General features: G+C 49.9%; 1 protein-coding gene across 1 annotated transcript in view; it reads left to right on the forward strand.

The window, feature by feature from the left end:
* The first annotated feature begins 9,262 nt into the window (after positions 1–9,262).
* The window catches only part of PODXL2 (podocalyxin like 2), a 33,073-nt gene continuing 23,322 nt past the window's right edge, over positions 9,263–19,013 (forward strand). The window contains exon 1 of the mRNA XM_062585714.1: positions 9,263–9,366. Within this exon, the coding sequence (XP_062441698.1) occupies positions 9,321–9,366 (46 nt within the window). The 5' untranslated portion in view covers positions 9,263–9,320. The remainder of the gene's footprint in view (positions 9,367–19,013) is intronic.

Raw genomic sequence — 19,013 nt, forward strand, 5'->3', positions numbered from 1 at the left:
CCCTTGTGTCTCCTACTCTTTTGGGAGTTTCTGCAGCTACAGGGAGGAAAGAAAAGTAACTCAGCAACCTGGACACTGTACCAGCTGCCTAGCAGTTTGCTGATGCAGGAGGAGTTTTATGTCCTGGGATTCCCATCCTTTGTTTGCTCTTGATATTAGCAGGAATTCTCTGTGGGAGTGGAGGAGGATAAATCCCATCTATGCTGGTCTCTCAGCTATTGCCCATCTTCGCTGTGGAGGGATACCAAGAGATAGTTGTCCACAGGACAGTGTGATGAACCATTCCCACCCAGGGCCTGCAGTGGATTCTTTTCCATCTTAACAGCTTATTGGAGCAATGATCCCACTGTGGGACTCTGTCCCATGAATTGCCTTGAGATTGTCCCATCACAGTATATATCTCCTACCTCACTTCCTTTCCAAGTCTTTGTTTAGACAGCCTTGATTTCATGTCTTGGCAGCAGTTTGAATTCCAGTCTGGGAGAAGTAGTAAACCCTCTCCAACACACAGCTACAGTCGGTAGCGAAAGTGCTTTGCCTGACTTACAGTTTTGAGGGACTGTAAGGCATCCCCAGCCTCCTCCCACCTTTGCTTAAGTGAATTTGTAAACTGTATGGTGCAATTCTGGGCTAGCCAAGCAGACCATGTTCCTGGCTGTCAAACTGCAGAGTTTGTCATGCTGATGTGCATGTGTGTGCGTCCCCTCAGCTTGGTTGTAACTCGAGGAGCAAGCAGTGCTTGAACCCTGCTGGGGGCTTAGCACATGACTCTCAGCCTGGAACTGGCTCTGCGTGTTGCCTTTTCTGTCTGCCGGCTCCCTCCTGTGTATTTGTTTAACTATTTTGGCTGTTTTCTCCCTTCCCACTGGGTCTCAGTCTACTAGGCCTTTCTGCAGGCAGCCTGCAGAGGCACTTTTCTGGCATGCCCTCCCTGCCTGAGCTAGCCCTTTGCTGCCTGAGTGCATACACAGGTCAGGTGCGTGTGTATGCTGGGGATGGCAGAGCTGCTGCATGCCTGTAACCACACAGTGAGGGTGTGCTTAAAGCTGGCATGGTCCCTAAGGACTGGGGTGCAGCACCTCACCTAATGCCAGAGGCTGTGGGCAGAGGCAGGCCCTGGGGAGAGCAACCATGAGTATTCGCAAGCTGCATCCGACACTGTGGGAACCCACATACTTTGCTAGTGAAAGCATTGACCCTGAGATGATAAAACCAGCAGTAAGGAGGGATGCAACAAGCACGTCACCAATGGAGCTTGTGTGTTTAAGGAATTAACATTGGGTGTGGAGAGAGGGAGAAAGGGGCTTTACATTGTGCTAGAGAAATACAAAGTGCTTCCTAAATGCCCCTGCCATGCCTTTGGTGACCCGGGCACCTACCTAGCTAAGGATGTCACTGCAAACTGTAAGAGAATACACAGTGTGAGGAATAAGTGGGACTCCTGGTTTTCCCAGTACTTCGCCCTGTTGCTAGGCACATCCTTCAGTTTTGTCCTACAGGCTACCCCTGCCCCCTTTGCTCTGACTGCCGCTCACTTGGCACTGGGTGTGAGCAGTCGCGCGCGAGAGATGCTGTTGTTGGAGTCACTGGTTTGTCACTCAGCCCTACAGAGGTAGTTAGGCCTTCCCACCTTGTGCTGCCAACATCCAGCACAGCAATGAATTCTTGCGGCTGCACCCTTGCTAATGTTGGCATCAGCGGCTCAGTGGAGTGTTAATGCTAGTCTGAAGGCATGTTCCTCCTCTCACAGCCACTGAGCTCTTTGAGTTCCCTGGAGCAAGTTTTGGCAGTTGATGGCATTGTGTGTCTGGTCGGGACAGGGGTGCAGACAGGGTGAACACAGATGCTGTTTTGATCGGGAATCGTCTTGCCAGGGGGCTTGTTCCAGCAGAACGTAGCAAGGATTTTACTGCATGGCTATGGAGGTGAGCAAGCCAGAAACCAAGCTCTAATGAAACAGAGTTGTTCCCCTGACAACCTCTCTGCTGTGATTCAGACATTGCACAGTGCCTCTGACAATGTGGGGCAAAAGCAAGGGTCTTTGGGAAGTGAGGCTTGTCCACAACAGGCAGTGCCTGGGCTTCCATGGGAAGATGGGGGGAGAAGAGGGTGGTGATCCTGCAAGGAAAGCCAGGCAGTGTCCCTGCTAGCGGCCATGGCTTCCTTGGGGTTGTGGTTGTTGGTGACTGCTGAGTCAGACTGTCTTGGAAGAGCATCCTGACTTTGGAAAGTCCTTAACTAGTTTAATTTGAACGTGCTGTATGCAAACTCCAGAGAGGACAGTGTTGCTCTTTAAGTCTCATAAAAGGTCATGTTTGACCTTAGCCCAGCATGGAGCATTCTGGATAAATGGAGCATAAGCCTGAACACACACTCACACACGTGCGCGTGCACACACACACACACACACACACACACACACACAGAGAAAATACATACTTGTTTGGAATATGTGAGCAGGTGCCTGCAGATAACCATCTAAAACGTGTGAGGGCATGTGATGTGCCTAAAAAGAGAGGGACAGAGACCCCATCCCCTTCCTACAAGTTCGTTCCTATATATTTAAAGGGTTTAGAGTCTTGATGCCTTCTGCTTTTATTGTGATCACAAAGCTATACAATATATAGTCTGCAGCTCCTGGGTTGTATCCAGTGTGCTAAGTACTGGCTCTAAGCCTGCTTGTCAAATGGCAGATGCCCCCTGAGTAGGGAATGTTCTATATTCACCAGTATAAGTTTGTTTTTTTTTTTTTTTTTTGTTTGTTTGTTTGTTTTAATTAACACAAAAGGAACTTAGAAAAATTAACATACACAGCATTTTTGGATCAAAAGTATTTCACTTTCTCCTCTGCCAAAGTTTGGCTGGAACCTGGTCTGTCCATCTCCTGTGGGTTTAACAATAGACTGGCTAGGAATGGGTTTACAAGGTCTTTCCCAGTGCAGCTATGCAGTGGTTGTACTGGACAGTGTCATCTTTGTGTCCCAGAGGAGACAGCCAGCTGCCATTGAGTCAGGAGGGCCACTTGAGGTGCTTACAGCTCTGTCTGTTGACCTCGGCTGATGTGAATACTTGAATTCCAACATGGTTGTTGTCCCATGAAACATAGGTAGGAGAATATGTTGATCGAGGCTGTGTATCCACAGCACAGCTGAGTTACTGCAGACAGCTAGCCCTTGTGCCACGCTGAAGTGAGGATGCACTCTGAACTTCCTTGTATTTTTCCATCTCCTGTGATGCTTTTCCACTTAATGCAGAGCCAAAATTGGATCAGGCTTCTGCTGTATTTTGCATTTATTAGGCAGCTGTTGCTGCCATGACTCTGATTTAATATCTCCATTATCATAGAGCTCTGGTTTGCCAATGACTCCAGCCATCCAGTATGCTCCTCAGCCATAACTAAATGTCTGTGGGGAACGTTGAGGGGCTGCTGAACGTAGCATCTTTCGAGGAAAAGCACCTTGGAAGGTGTTTGTGCTCCTTTCCACTCATCTTGTGAGCCACTTCCCTCCAAAGGCGAGGTGAGACTGTGAAGGGAGACCTGAGGGCAGGTGCCATATTACTCCTCTGGGATTATTTGGTGGTAGGGGGATCTGAAAGCAACTGTTCTGTGTGAACAACGCTGAGGAGATTCAGTCCCATCAAACTGCATAGAAACACAGCTGTAGGAGTGGCAGTGGTTCAAGAAAGCCATCGCATGGCTCTCCTCAGAGACAACATACCCCAGCCCTCTTCAGCCACAGGCTGCTCCCTTTGCTCTGGCACTTTGCATCCCAGCATAACTAGCCATCAAGGAACCAGGACTTTATCAGAAGATAGTATGAGGCTTCTCAAATTAGCAAGGAAAGGTGTAAACTAGGAACTACCTCTAGGTCTTTCACAGTGAAGGTGCTTTGTTTAGGAAGGGGAAGAAAACTCCCTCTGAATGACCTCTCAGGTTACTGTGCAAAGAGGAAGACTTATGTTATCAGGATCCTAAGAGTACTCACTAATAAACCTTGATTGCCAGACCAGTCTCACCTGGGGCCTCCACCCACATCCCCCCCAACCATAGGTCCAGGAGCCCCATTTAAACTCAAGTTTGGGCAGCTGGTTTCTGAGTTATGTTGTAGGAGTAGTGGTTTCTAGTTCAGTCACAGCTATTTTCCTGCCTGGCAACAGACCTTGCTGGTCTGAACCCCAACCTGCAGACTGTCTTGGCTTGACCTCAGACCGTGTCCCTGTGGATTTGCCCAGTGTTCATTGGACTACACGTGAGCCTGCTTACCTGAACTGACTTCCCAGCTTCACCCTGCACTTGCTTCAAGCTTGTTTGATGATCTGGATTCCTGGTTGAACCTGGTTACTATCTCTGGGTCTGCCCTGCTTGCCTTTCTAGCAGTGCCCCTGTCCTACCAGTTGTGTTATCAAGCTCAGCTCCCTGTCCTCTAAGAAATAGCCACCCATTGATGCTCCTGCCTGTGTTTCTCAAACTCTGCATAGCAAGGGCTTGGCAGTCACTTGTGTAGGCTTAGGTCACTGCTCTGAGAGAGGCAGAGCAGGGACTAAATATCCCATACCTTGCTACTAACCTCCTGTCTATCTTCATGATATTTACTTTTTTTTTTTCTTTCCCCCCCCCTGCAGATTTTCTATCCCTTGGCAGCCCTTCCCAGAAAGGCATTTGGTCTCTCTTAGGATCTGAGTTGCTGAACTCCACACTGAGATAAAGAGTTTCTCCAGGCTGTGCTGAGCAGAAGCCTAATTTAAATGCTGTGAATAACCATAAAAATCTATCTTTCTTTCCTCTTCTTGGTGGGGAGATCAGCAGTCACCCTTTATGTGAGTGGCAGGCAGTGACTGTCCCTCCACGAGCTAATGCCAATAGAATGATGACTGAGTTGGTGTTCCTCTGGTGCAGAGTCCTATCCCTTGGGGTATCGGGAAAACCTGCTTTGGTTTTTATCTGGAGAGCTGTTTGGTTCCTTGCCCCAGGTGGCTCTGTTAGATGGTTATTCTAGCCCCTTAATCAAACCCAATATAGCTTTGTTTTCTTCTGCCCTCAGGAGTCTGTTGGGCTTTGCTGTCAGAGCCTCCTGCAGGGGAATGGCACGGCTGTTAATGCAGCGATCAACTCTGTTCAGTGTTCAGAAATGTAAAGCTTTGTGGATGGAGAGCAGCAGGGGCATGTGAAAACTGGGAGGAAAAGTAAAGAACAACTTGTGCTTGCTCTTCTACCATGCCTTACGGCGGGGGATGGGAAACAAGCAGGAGTGGTAACAGCTCTGTGGCCCAGGTAGGCAGCATGCCTCCTTCCCCTAAAGGAAGAAAGCTGATGCAGAAAGAGACAATACAGAAAATCTCACTTCTACTCTTGGGCTCTAAACAGAGCAGATTCTATTCCCCTCCAATTACAGCACACCCCTGGAGCATTAATTGCTCTAGGACCTGCACCTGAAGTGTTTATTATGTCTTCCCCCCACGTACTTTTTGTAGAAGACTGGTGTAGAAGCTTTGTGCCGTGCCCAGGGAATGGCTATGCCCCTCACACTGAGCTCTGCAAGAACAGAACAGGTACCTGCCCCCGCATGGTACTACAGTCAAAATGTTTCAGTGTCCCAGCATTAAAAAGGCTAAGTCAACAAATAAGCTTACAAAACATTCGTTGGCGACTGTAATATCTGTGTATACAGCAAAAAGGGAAGGTTAATTCTCTCCTTGTGCTTAAGAAAGGAGGGATTGGACTGGGCCTGGCAGGGGAAGTCTTGAGCCTCCCCAGGAAGGGGGACTAGATGCCAAAAGGCTACCCAGCTTGGTGGGAGGTGGGGTTAAAGTGTTTGGTGTGCTGCAAGCCTTCCCCAAAGAGGCAAAAAACTAAGCAAGCTGGAAAGAGTTTGAGATGTTTTTTTTCCTTCTGCCCTAAGAACAGGCACAGATCATTTTTTCCATTGTATGTACAAATGTTAGTGTGCAAACGAAAAGCAAGGGTTAAACTTTCCCTGGTGCTAGTAACATCTTGCATTTCTAATATTGCAAGAACCTAACATCTGAGTGCTTATTTGTTTTGCTTCTTGTTTACTTTCCTGCCCTGATGAGCAATGGCAATAGATTAATTTCACCTTTGTAGGTAAATTAAATTTTGATGTACTCAGGAGACTAAAACATCTTAATAGTATACTTGAATGTGTTGTTTTTGTTTTCTTAACATGAAATTTCAAAACAAGTTGGACTTCTGTTGAGAACAGACTTAACATTTATTTTTTTTAATTAATAAGTTTAAGGCATTGAATTCTTTTCCTTAGTTATCACCTCGTTCCTCAGTAATACTTGTTTGCTAGTATCTTGAAACAAAACATGACCCTTAAATTGAAATCAGAAAGCTAGCTGAAATTCCTGAAGGCAAAAGCTGTTTTGGTAACTTATGGGAGGAGACAACAGAAGGATTTTCAGTTTTGTCAGCTTAAAATACACACTTACTTTCTGATCCTGTATAACAGCCATCACTGTGAATTAAATAACTTGGGGAAGAACAGAAAAACACAGACAAAGGCAATATTGAGGGGGAAAGAAAAATCCTGCTATCGCTTTTCAGAACAGTTTTGGAGCAGCTATATATTAAAAATAAAACAAAAAAAAAACAACAAAAAAAAAACCCAAACAACCAAAAAAAAAAAAAAAAAAAAAAAAAACAAAAAAAAAAAAACTTAGTGTAGTTCCAAAGCCCTTTTTACCACTGCTCTAAACATTGTTTGAGAATATACACCAGGTTGGAAAGCTGGAGAAGATCAAATGAGGAATGACAAGCCTTTGCTTATAAAGTTGTTGTTATCTTAGAACAGACCCTAACTAGCCATGCTCATTCAAGGTACCATAAAATGAGATGACACAGGGGCTGGGTTTAAGTTCATGCTCTCTTGAAAAAGAGAGCTCCTCTCCAGCTGTTTCCTGCTATGCTGACAGTGCTGACCTGGCTGATTGATGTTGCCACTAATTTTTATTTCATTTTCTTGCCTAAGATGCATATTCTCCTTTAATACTGTCCCTTTATGTTGCTCAGTCTGAGACCAATGTACAATGTCAAAATAAATCCAAGCAGCATGAGGGAACACCATAAGCCTCAAAGGAAGTATGCACAGTGCCATGCCCACGTGGTTCCATTCCTCTAATCTGAGGGCATGTAATATATGAGGGCATTTTTGCACTTTCTTTAATGTGATTAGGATGCTGTAGACTCTGGATGCAACTTCTAAGATTTGAGGGTTGATTGTACCAGAGTCAGGATATCTGAATGGCGTTCAGTTACCCACTTGTAGTAAGCCACCTGCATGCTAAGAGAGCCAAATTACCAGCAGAAAAGTGAAAAATGACAAGAGTATTCATTGAATACCATGCTCAGGATCTGAATGCATTAAAGCGTTTTTATCTCATCTAACGGCTAAACTACAGCTCAGTATTTCCAGCTGCGTTTCCTGCTCCGTGGGGCTAGTGGCTTCATTGATTGTGGGATAAAAAGGATTTTCAGAGCACTGGAAGGACTCTTTCTGAAAAAAGGCGGAAGAGATGGCTTTGTTTCGGGCTTGTTACCCAACCTGATAAGGCAAGACTAACCAGGGCCTTGTTACGTGCCCTTGTACACACTGACTACCCAGAGCATGACAGATGTATGGAAAAAGCCTGCAAAAAAGGCAGGCACCTGCGCAAGGGGGTGACTTGTCCCAGTGCTTGCCTGGTAGGAGCGATGGAGGCTGGTATCGGTAATTCAGAGGAGACTTGGTTGGTTGGTTGATTCACAGGAGGGTTCAGCATGTTTTGGCCCACGCAGGGCAGTGGCAGGCATCTAGACGCCCTTCTTTCTCTGGGTGTTTGGTACAGAGAAAGCTCAAAACTACGAAGTTCATGCTAGAAAAATACACCGCCAATAATTCCAGAAGATTCACAAAACTAACTCTTAAACCAAATGAGGTTTGACTCTTATTTGGGGGTGAGTTGGCATGGGCAGATTCTGTTGTAAAATATTTTTAACAAACTCTTATTTTGGAGTTAAAATGTTTCAATCTGAAATTCTGTCTCCCTTTAGACCTATGTCCTGCGTCCTTGGCCCCGCATCTGTGTCGTCGCCCTGGAGCGTGAGGCCCGTGGAGCCAGGTGAGCTGCTGACTCGCTGGGGCTGTCGTGGTGCCCTTGTGTCACCCTCTCTGGGCGCGAGCCAGGTGGTGGTTAAGGAGAGGGCACCTCGCGCTCCTTTAACGTGCTCTTTGACGTGCTCGTAGCTTACTGCGGAGAAGAGCGCGCGGAAGGTGACTCACCGATTCACCCTTGCCGCAAAAATCTTTGTGACTTAGGAACCAGCAAACCCCGCACGCAGGAAAGGACCCGGTGAGGCAACGACAGGGCGCCCGGCTCTTCACGGCAGCCCGGGGGTGTTTGATCTTTAGCCTTTCCTGGCTGGCGCTGAGGCGCTCGGCGGGCGCTGGAGGAGGACTGCCGAGGGCGAGATGCCTGATGGCTTAGCTAGTCAACGAAGAGGGTGAAGCGCAGGGAGCGCGGGGGTGGGAAGGATACAGAAACAAGTCGGATGTAAAGTTGGGAAAATGAAGTTGCCCCAGTGAGAAGCTTCCATGTTAGAAAGTTGAGGTGGTACCAGAGGGAGAGAGGGCTGGGAGATGTGACCAGCTGGTCCGTGGGCCAGTAAGCACAGCAAATGAGGAAAGGCTGGAAGAAAGATGTGTGGAGGGTCTTTCCTCCATGAGGTTCAAAAGGGCCTCGGTTTGGGCAACTGTTCCTGTCAGACTCCCCAGCGTTTAGGCTGAAAAGGGAGCCGCACGCCCTCCTGGACCTTGCGGAAACCCCCAGCTCTGGTCGTTTTTCCTGACGGAAAGACGCCGGCGCAGCCAGGCAGCGGCTCCACGAGGAGACCCCCGTCCCGTCCCGTCCCGTCCCGTCCTTCCCCCGGCGCGGAGGGGGCCCGCGGGGCACCGCGGCCTCCCGCCCTCGCGGGACTCATCACCCGCGGCGGCGCATGCGGCCGCGCGGCCGGCGCTAGTTGCGGGCGCCGGGGGTGGGGGGGCGCCCGGGGCGGGGCGGGGGGGGCGCCGGGCGGCAGCGCCGCAGCCCGGGATGGGGCCGGGCCGGGCGTGCGGGAGCTGCCCCCGCCCCGCTTCCCCGCCCCCGGGCGCGGCGGGCAGCGCCCGCGGGAGGAGGCGGCGCCGGGCGGCGGGATGCAGTGCGGGGCCGGGCGGCGGGCGGGCGCGGCGGCGAGGGGCAGAGCCCGGCGGGCGGCGGCGGGGCGGCCCCGCTCCCCGTGAAGGAGGAGGCGGCGCGGCAGGGCAGCGGCCGCCGCCGCCATGCAGCCGTTGCACCGGGCCCTGGCGCTGCTGCTTCTGGCCGCCGGTGAGTGAGAGCCCCGCGCTGGGCACCGGGACCCCCCCGGGCACCGGGTCCCCCCGCGCCTCGGGTCCCCCTTTCCCTTCCCTTCCCTTCCGCCCGGGGTCGGCGCTGGGCGCCTTCGACGGCCGCGGTGCGGCGAGGACGGAGCCCGCTCCAGGCGGGAGATGCCGCTGCGCCAGGGCAGCCCCCAAACCGCCTTTCTCGCGTTTGTGGCTTTTTTTTTTTTTTTTTTTTTTTTTTTTTTTTTCCTGGCATCGTGGCAATTTTACCAAGTACTGCGAAGGACGGGGGCAGCTCAAACCTCTCCCTGTTCCCCGCCGCCCCCAGGAGCCTTGTCCTGAGATCTGGAGGGGAGGCAGGGCGCCGGGGCAAGGCGGCTAAGGGCGGGAGCATCGATACTGGAACAGTTACGGGGGCTGTTGGGGGAAAATCCCCAACAAAGAGACCCCCTCGGAGGCTGCTGAGGCCGAGATTGCCCTCTCCCCCCCCCTCCACCGCCACAGCCTCTTGCAAAAAGCTGGTCGAGGCGAGGCTGCTGCTTGCAAAAAGCTGGTCGAGGCGAGGCTGCCAGCAGGAGCTTTGGACGGGGACCTTTAAAAGTGCGGGGGAGTCTTTGTCTTGAGTCATCCCGCTTGGAGGGCGAGCTGCGCTCCCAAGGAGTCACGGGCTTCCAGCGCGGCTGAGCCCTGAGACGGTGGCGTCCAACCCCCAACACGTCTGTCGTATCCCCGCCACCACCACCACCGTCACCCCAAAACGTTCCCTGGGGGATGTGCCAGCTCTGCGGGGCTGGGGCCGCGCTGTCCGGGAGCGGTACGAACGGCACCTGGCCCCGGTGGTCGGGGGCTCCCAGCGCTCCCTAAAGAGGAGGAGTAAAGCCTTTAGGTTTGTAAACAATAGGGAGCTCATAGAGCAAAATGAATCCCTCCAAAAAAAAAACCTTCTGGGATCTCGCGCCAGTGCTCTGTGTCACAGAAGCGCCAAGTCTTTCCTGAGCTGAGCCGGAAGCCAATTCTGTGGCATCCTCGAGGCAGATTGTCGATGCTGGGGAAAACCACGGGCACAGCTGGCAAAGGTCCTTCAGCCACATCTTAGCAGGAAACTTGTGCTGCCGACTGCTAGAGCGGCGTCCCCTCCGTGGAGGGGGACAACGTGCGTGGGGAGGAATGGTGTTCCCACCCAGCCCTTCTGCCAGCACAGGTTGTCCCTGTCCCCATTGCTTTCAAGCAACACCTGTCCCATGGAGGAAGGAGAGGGATCACGCGATTGTTTTAAAATCTGGTGGCCAAAACAGCTGATGCTGCTTTGAGAGGAGGGTGTGTGTTTTTTCTTCTACTGAGCCTGCTGGAAACTTTCTAGTGCTGCTGTCCAGCTGGTAATGGCACTAAGGAGCTGAGTCCTTGGATTTCCCTGTGGTCCTCTCTCCTGCCCTAGCAGGGTGAGATGTAGGGGTGGGATGGGAGATGCAGCTCTGAGGGTCAGCTCAATTCTTAATCAGGCAAAATTGATAATCTTGGTGGGTTGTGGTGGCTCTGGGGACAGGAGGGTGGACTCAGTTGGCCAGGCACCTCCAGAGTCCTGGATTCGTACCTTGACCAGAGGTCAGAAGAGAGGACGAAGACTTCTGGGAATTTTAGAAAGGGAGCCCCGTTTTGGTTAGCCACCCTGAGCTTTCTCAGTGGTTTGGGAACCGTTCCAGTGTGGAATAATTCAGTGCGCTCTGGCATCGTTCCTTCAGTCCTGCAGATCAAGAATGGTTAAAACCTGAGAGCCACAGCAGCTGAGCATGACTGATCCGCTGCAGGGAAGGTGTGTGTCCCACAGTGTGCCTCCTGGGATCGGGAGCCTCACAGGCTTGTGGGATGGGCTGAAAAGGGATGTGTGCCACCTCGAGCACCCAGCAGCGCGATGGCAGAGCATGGAGACATCTCTCCAGGCTCTAGGTTACGTGAGCCTCTTTGCTTTTGCATGTAGGAAAATGATGTGGTTAAACGGTGGGGGAAAAGGGAGGGAATTGGGTCTTTTCCCTCTCAATGTCTCCCTAGGTGCTTGTCTGCACGTGGGCTGCTAAGTTTTTTTTTTTCTTTTTTTTTTCCCTGCCTGCTTAGACGATTCCTTGTTAGCACTGTATGAACGAACCCAAGCTGAGGGAATATAAATCAGGATGGATGAAAATTCCCTGTAGTCAATTTTGCCTTGGTCTCTTCAGTGCCAAAAGAAAACATTCATTTAATTATAGGCATCAGGGATAGAAATAACTACATTAAGCCCTCAAGGGGAGGCTGCAGGTGACAAGCTGCAAATCGGAGCGCACAGAAGTTTTCCCTCTGCTCGGCGTGGGAAGAAGCTCCGGCATTTTGTGGGTAAATAAGTGAGCGGCAGTAACAAAGCCAGTCCCACCGCAGGGCTGCGGGGAAGGTGCGTCGCTGCCCATGGCAGGCAGCAGGGTGAATTTGCGTCCAGTTCTTGCTGGCTATTGAAACATGTAATCCCAGAAGAATGGAGAGAGGCTATTTGTCAGCCACACGAGTGCAGCCCAGACAGAGTCGCACAGAAGCAAAGCAAACACGTGCGTTGGTTTGTTTAGAGGGCCAGGGATGCTGGCAAGGAAGATATGTGCTGCCAGGGCTCGTATCAGACCTGTGCTGTCCACATGCCTGCTTAAGCCCTGTTGTGGTTGCCAGGATTCAGATGTACGTTCCTGTCTTGGGGATTATTTTTTATTGTTTAGAAGCCAGATTTGCGGCCTTCCCTCTATATGACAACTGCACTCAGCTCTTCCTCTCCTGTCTCGTGTGCTGTTGAGGTAGTCAGGACCTGTACCTGTGTCCACGGACTACTGAAGCGTTGCGTGAGGCCAGTGCTTTTTGCCAAGGATGCATGAAAGTGTGTGGAAGGTGGAGGCTTTGGGGACGAGCCTGCTGCGTGGCCCAGCAGAGCGTGCAGCATACGACAGGGTGGTCGTCGCTGTGCTCAGCTGCAGGGGCTGGAGCACAGCGTAACCATTTTGTGCTCAGTGTTGTGCGTGGTGAGTTTTAACGCCTTTTTGGCTGAGCCAGGCGGAAAGGACATCACTTGTGTTTTGTCGTGTGGCCGTGTCTTGAGGAAAGTCCCTCCTGCGTTTTGAGGGAGCGCTTGCCCTGCCTGTGCAGGGACGCTGTGAAGATGGAGCAGTGATGGGCCTCCGTTTGGTGTCCTGGAAATGGGCAGAGCAGTCCAAGCTGGGACTTTTTTCAGCTTTCATCCTGTGGCCTGTTAATGCCTGGGTGCCAGTGGCTGCTGTGAAAGGTGACTGAGAAAAGCAAATTCGCTTCTGTTGTATACAGCTGCCTCCCCTGATGCTGTTTGGCATGGGACCGCGTCTCCCCGGGGCTGGGAGCTGCCACTCCAGCTCACACGAAGCACGGAGGAGAGCAGACGTTACAGCAGCAGAGGAGGGGGGTGTGAAGGCTACGAGACAATCTGGTGAGAGCGTGGAGGGGAGGGTGCGAAGGGAAACAGTCTGGGAGACTGAAACCAAGCAGAGCTATGACTCGTGGCATGACTGGTTGAGGGAAGGGGGGTAGATGCAGTTGTCTGAGCTGCCACGACCTGCTTACGCAGGGTACTTCTGCTGGCGGTGGGAAGTGGTGTAAAGAGAAGTCCTGATGCTACTGTTCCTAAAGACAGGAGTCCTGACTCATCTCAGGGCTGGCATTTTCATTGCAAGTGGGGCAACCAGGACAAACTGGTTATGACTGAGGATGCCCTGCACCTCTGGAGGTCAGAGCCTAGTGCATGTGGGGTGCTGAGGAAGGGCACACCTGCAATTACCTGCAAAAGAAGGTCCGTCTCCTGGCAGTGCCTGGCCACCTCCTGGTTTGACCTCTAGACCTGTGTCCTGTGGGTGTTCTCTGCTGAAATGCCAGGGGAGAGATTGTTTGCGGTCCTTTGCTGATGGCAATGTAACGCCTACTCAGCACGTACAGACGTGCACATCCTGTACCCTAGTGCTGGAGCACTCTCATCGTGTTAGCTGTGAGGATCTATAAAGGCTTGAAAGATGGTGGCACAACTATTGTGTGCTCTAGGATCTCTCTCGAACGAGCTGTCCCAAGGCAAGGCCTTACTCAGTCACACCTTGCCTCATTTTCTCTAGTTAGGGCAGGTTGTTAAATACATGTGCTCCCTGCAGACCCAAGTGCTTTACCCGTTACTTCTCAATTGTACCGGGGCTATGGGAAAGTTGGATGACCTGGAGAGATGCTTGGCGAGGGACCTGCTGGCTAACCAAAGGAGGGATGGCAATCTGACCATGCTTTCTAAAGCCCTAGCTAGAAATGATCCCTGAGATTATGGTCCTGGCTGAATTCAGGAGTGGTAGTAGGACGTGAGAGAGCAGCAAGGTGGCGTGGGAGCTGGGCTAGGAGAAGAGAGGCATCCTAGCTGGAGCGTTTCAGCATGGGGATGGTCTGTAACTCCAGTTTAGCACTGAAATGACTTGGCCAGGTAACCTGGTTGTCTTGTGTGCTTCCTGTGCAAGCCATTGAGTGTCTGGGGGGCAGAGGCTCCAGATGAGAGATGGGAAAGGAGCTGGGACACTCCTCAGCTGAGCACTTCTCTTCCTCTAGTGTCTGTGGCTAGGATCCTTTTTATCATTTAAATTAGCCCTGTGTTTTGTTATGTTCTGCAAGCAGTTTGTGCCGTTGGCTGTGCTGCCCCAGGGCCTCTCTTCTCCCTGCCCTTGGTCCTTGCTCCCCAGCCTTTCCAGGCGCAGTGGCCTGGGGGAGGGAGGATCCCTAGCAGATGCTTCCCTCATCTGGTCATTGTGTTTCTGTCCTAAATGATTATCAGTAAATGACCCATTCCTGACCCAGGAAATAAGTGTTGGACAACTCCTGGGTTTGGGATAGGCTTGAAAGGAAGGTCAGTGGTAGCGGGGCCAGATGGACATCATTGATCTGCTGCGTTGGCAATACCAGGATGCCTCTGAGCTCTCCCTATACCCATTGCACACCTGCTTGGGTGGTATTGCACAGGATCTACTAGCTGGTGGAGAGAGGCTTAGTGAGGGGAGAAAGCCTGGGCCTGTGCTCCAGGCCGATTCTCTTCCCCTCAGGCAGGGTTGATCCTGCCTAGTGGTAGTAGTGTGGTGGGCATAGCATCTGAGGAGGAGAGGCTTGCAGAGAGAATGCAGATGGGGAGACAGGCAAAGCAAACGGCACACGAGCCCCTCTGAGTCAAGGCAGTATGCTGATATCTTAAGGGATGCTTATGTATTTCCTTGGAGAGAAAACTGAGGTTTACTTCTTTTTAATTAAATTTTTAAAAAGTCATTTGACACTTTCACAGCCAGATTCCATTTCATCTCCCCAAATCCCTACTCTCAGTTCAGCTGGATACAGAAATAACTTATTTCCTCTTTCACTTCTGGTCTGTAGGCCAAATAGGATCTTTTAAACAGCTCCCCCAACCTGTGGAGAGATAGTTTGCCTTGTGCCAAAGGATAAAGTAGTTCTCAGTTAATATAGAAAATGCTTTCAGATTCTTTCAGAATTGCTTTGAAATGTGAAATAGTTCATATTCACTGCAATTTAGGAGAAGACAGATCTCTCCTTAAACTCTTGGGTCTAAGGGCTCAACAGCTCCTGCTGTTGAGCAAAGCTCTCATATCTGCCTTGTCTGGGCATTGACTCCTCTGCTGAGCTGAACGGCTTTGAGTTGGAGGCATTTTCTGAGGGTCCACTGCAACCAACAAACTCATTTCGTGTGTTTGAGAGACACTAGCCTCGCTCTCTTTCCAGTGCCCTTAGAAGGCTAACACAGGAGTGTTACTCCCTGATGTTAAAATCTGCTCATTTTGCTCCTCATGGAGGTGATGGTCCTTCCCAAGGTCTGCATTACCTCCTCATGTCATCTTTGGGGGTGCTGGCAGCTGGAGAGCTTGGGAGGTCTCAGCCCATGCGGGAACTCCCTGTGCTGATTTTGGTGCGCTCTCTCTGCCTTTGTTCCTCTCCTTTCTCCATTTACATCTCCCACTTTCTCTCCTTTCTCGTCCCTCCTCTCCCTGAACTGGGGCTGGTTTTGCCTCCTCTGCTTGTGGCCCTGCTGTTTCCTGAAAGGCTGGCTACCCTCTTTAGCATGCACAGCCTCAACTCCTCCAGGTTACGCAGAGGTGCCGCAAAAATAGAAACAAGAGACAAACGCTCCATTGAAGCAGCTGGCGAGCCCTGGCTTCGTTCCCTATTCCTTCCCATTTACATTTGCAAGATTTTATTCGCTTGTGTTTCATTTTCCTTATCGCTTGATATCTGACTTTTAAAATACCAGATCAAGAGACTGATGGCAAATGGAAGTTGTCTGATCCTTGTCCCTATCCTAAGAGGAAACTGGCTAGCCGCAGATTTCTTGGGCATCAGATTTCCTCTCTCGGCTGTGCCCCCCTGCCTCCCAGCTGAGCTTCTGCTTTGATTCTTTCTTTGCCTTGGTGCTGACAGCTGCACTGAGCTCCTTTGAGATGCTTGGAGAGGGTGGGAAGGTGGCAATGCTTAGGTCTGCTGTTTGGCGTCCCAGGCCTTTGGGTTATCACTGCTGCTGGTGCAGAAGGCATAAAGTGTTGCTGGGGTGCTGTCAGGAGAGGTACCGCTTTATATGCTGTTGCAATGGTTCAGCTGACCCCGTGGCGTTAAGGCTGGTGCTGGGACAGAGGATTCCTCCAAGCCAACCTTGATGTCCAGTGCCTGTGGATCAGGTCCTGAGGCATTATGCTGCCCCTTCCCCCCAGTGAAGATACCTGGCTCGCTCAGGCTCTGTCTGTTAATGACTCACTCGTAGGGCTGTGAGGATGTAGTTTTATCTTGGGCTGAGGAGAGCGGAGCATCCCAGTAAACAAGATAATGCAGCTTAGGGGTTTTAAACTGGGTAAACACTTCAGAGTTAAATGAGAGTAAACAAACTTCGAGGACCTGAGCTTCCTGCACAAGTGGAATCAGCTGTCCAAGTGCCCAGGTTCATCTGCAGCAACGTGTCAGTGGTAGAGGTGGCAGAATGGGTTGTAGATAAGGTTTCGGGACAGCCCCAGTGGTGTACAGCGGGTGGAAATCAAGAGGCTTGATCTAGGCTTTGAGGTTGGGCAAGGTTATATTTCACAGCTTTTTCCCTTTGCCTAGCTGGGTGGGAGACTTGGGCATGTGCTCTAACATGGCTGGAAGGATAGACAACTGCATTGGCCAAGTCTCTGCCAATGGAGGTCAGAGGAAGCAGAGGTATCTGGGGGATGTGGGGGGGAGGGGAGATGAAGAGCTAAAGAGCTAAATCGATGCAGGCAGTCGATTGCAGTCGGCCCAAATCTTCCATGTGGTCTTGGGTCTGTGATGGTCTTTCTCCATTATTCTGCTCCGCTTTCTGCATAACAAGGAAAGTGTTCCCTTTCTCCTGCTTGCTGCTCTTGATCATTTTTGCTGGAGCCGTGAGCTTCTCTGAGCTTCTCCAGGCAGATGCTCTGTCTGACAGGGCTGTACAGAGCTGAGCAATGCTCTCTGCTAGTGATGCAGACACTGCCGACTGTCTCATGTCAGGCTGGGGAAGCCTGGTCCAGGTGCCATTGCTTTAAAGCCTGGCGAGCACACAAGCAGCACTAAACAGGCGGAGGGGCTGCCCTGGGCAGGTCTCTCCAGACCAGTGCTCCGGCGCAAGAAGTGTGTGAAGTCTTGTTCCAAATGCAGACTGTGCTGTGGATGTACAGCACATTGGGAACTGGCCTGTCCCTGGGGATGCCCAGAGGTGCTTTGGTTGGCCTTGTGGTGCTGCAGTATCTTTCTTCTCCATGCACCCTGCCTCTGTTGCCATTCCGTTTTTGTTGCTGTGCTGGCCTCGGCCAATCTTGTCTTGGATCAATAGAACAAACTGACAAGACATGCTGAAGGGCTCAAGCATACGTGGGAAAGAGCAACCAAGAAGCTCAGAGTTGAGCTTTGAGAAATGCATTTCTGGGCCTCCAGCGTTTCCAGAACAGGTTTGGTAACCAGCCCTATGAGTGAGCAGTGATTCCCAAACATTTTCTGCTGACAAGTGAGTGTTTTCAGTGAAAGCACAAGGTCCAGCCCATTTGCCATTTCCCCATAGCTCATCTCTGCACCTGCCCTGGTTTGAATTTGTCCATCTCGGATGTGGGGTTGTAGATGGTGGTGGAAGGAACCTTGGGAGGTCTCCTAGTCCGTGCCCTTGCTTGAAGGCAGATTCAGCTCTGCCTAAACCATTTCAGACCACATGTATCCAAATTTGCTTGCAACATCCAGATGAGAATTCAGCAGTGCCTGTGAAAGGCATTAATACCTCGATTTTCTAATGCTTCAGGACTGTGCAAGCGTTTTCACCTCTGCATTCCAGTGATATCTCAGAGCCATTCCTAATACAGGAATTTCTCCTATTAAGATACCTCTAATGGATAGATATAAGTTTCTTGTAGCAGAAATATTTGTTGTTAATTCCCAAGATGATGACTCTGTATTATTCCTTTTCATAACATTTCTGTTCTTTCCATCCTCAAGATTGCCTAGCTCTACCTATAATCTTTCTGTGTAGCAAAGATATCTCCTCACTTTGTCTCTGGTTAATTTCATTATCATGTTCCTAATTTTCCTGCCAAGGTCACTTAGGAAAATATTAAAGATGATGAGTTTCAAGGACAGACCTTGAGGAATTCCGCTAATAGCCTCCCTCCGGCACAAGGCACTGTCATTTTTCCTATAGCTGAGGACTTACAGTTTTTCTATTCATCACTGTCTTTTCTTGCTTCTCTTGTAAATCTCCATGTGGTGCTGTATCAGATATTTTACTGAAGTCCAGATAGATTAGATCTACTGCATTTCTCTTGTCTAGAAAATTAGTTATCAAAGAAAGTTACCAAATTAGTCTTCATTTCAGCTTATTCAATTAGTTCAGTTCAGTGACTAGTTCATTAAATTTTGAGAAACTGACTATGGGCTGAGAAAGCAGGAAAGCTTCTCTCTCTCCTTTCTTTTTTTCCCCCTTCCAATCTGTGAATAAAAATCAGCTGTGAGAGGATGAGTGTTTCTAGTTCTTGTGTACTGAAGACCAGAGGGCTAGGAAACAGTTGGTTTTGTTCATTGACTGCAGTTAGTTGTTTCATTTGCTTACCAAAACTATTTTAAATGTGTTTTGGTAAATTTATTTTTTCCTTTATCTCTCCATGATATTATTCAGCTGATAAATACCATCGCTTATGATGGTATTTATCAGCTGAATAAAGCCAAGTTTCAGATGCTGTTTTCTTGCATTTTAATTGACTTTCAATATGCATGTGAATGTACCTTGACACAAATCACAAAGTCTCATCGAGGAAATGAGAAATGTTAGCCAAACTTTCTAATATAAAAAATGGAAATACCAGGTTTATAATTGTTTAAGAAAGTCTATAAAGTATTACTCATCTCCCTGCTTAGCTTTAGGTAGATATGTTTGCTGTTAGTGTGTTTTAATTCTTACCAGTGACAGCCCTTGCTTATGAAAACAAAAGGTGTGAGTGCAAAATGATGTTCAAATCGATGACTCAAAAATAGATTGCTAGCTTGCTGATTTAAAACATGATTAGAATTGGTGATTTAAATAATTTTCATTTAAATCAATCTCCCTGCATGTGATATAGGTGC

Source organism: Rhea pennata, chromosome 12, assembly GCF_028389875.1.
Source record: "Rhea pennata isolate bPtePen1 chromosome 12, bPtePen1.pri, whole genome shotgun sequence".
NCBI lineage: Eukaryota > Metazoa > Chordata > Aves > Rheiformes > Rheidae > Rhea > Rhea pennata.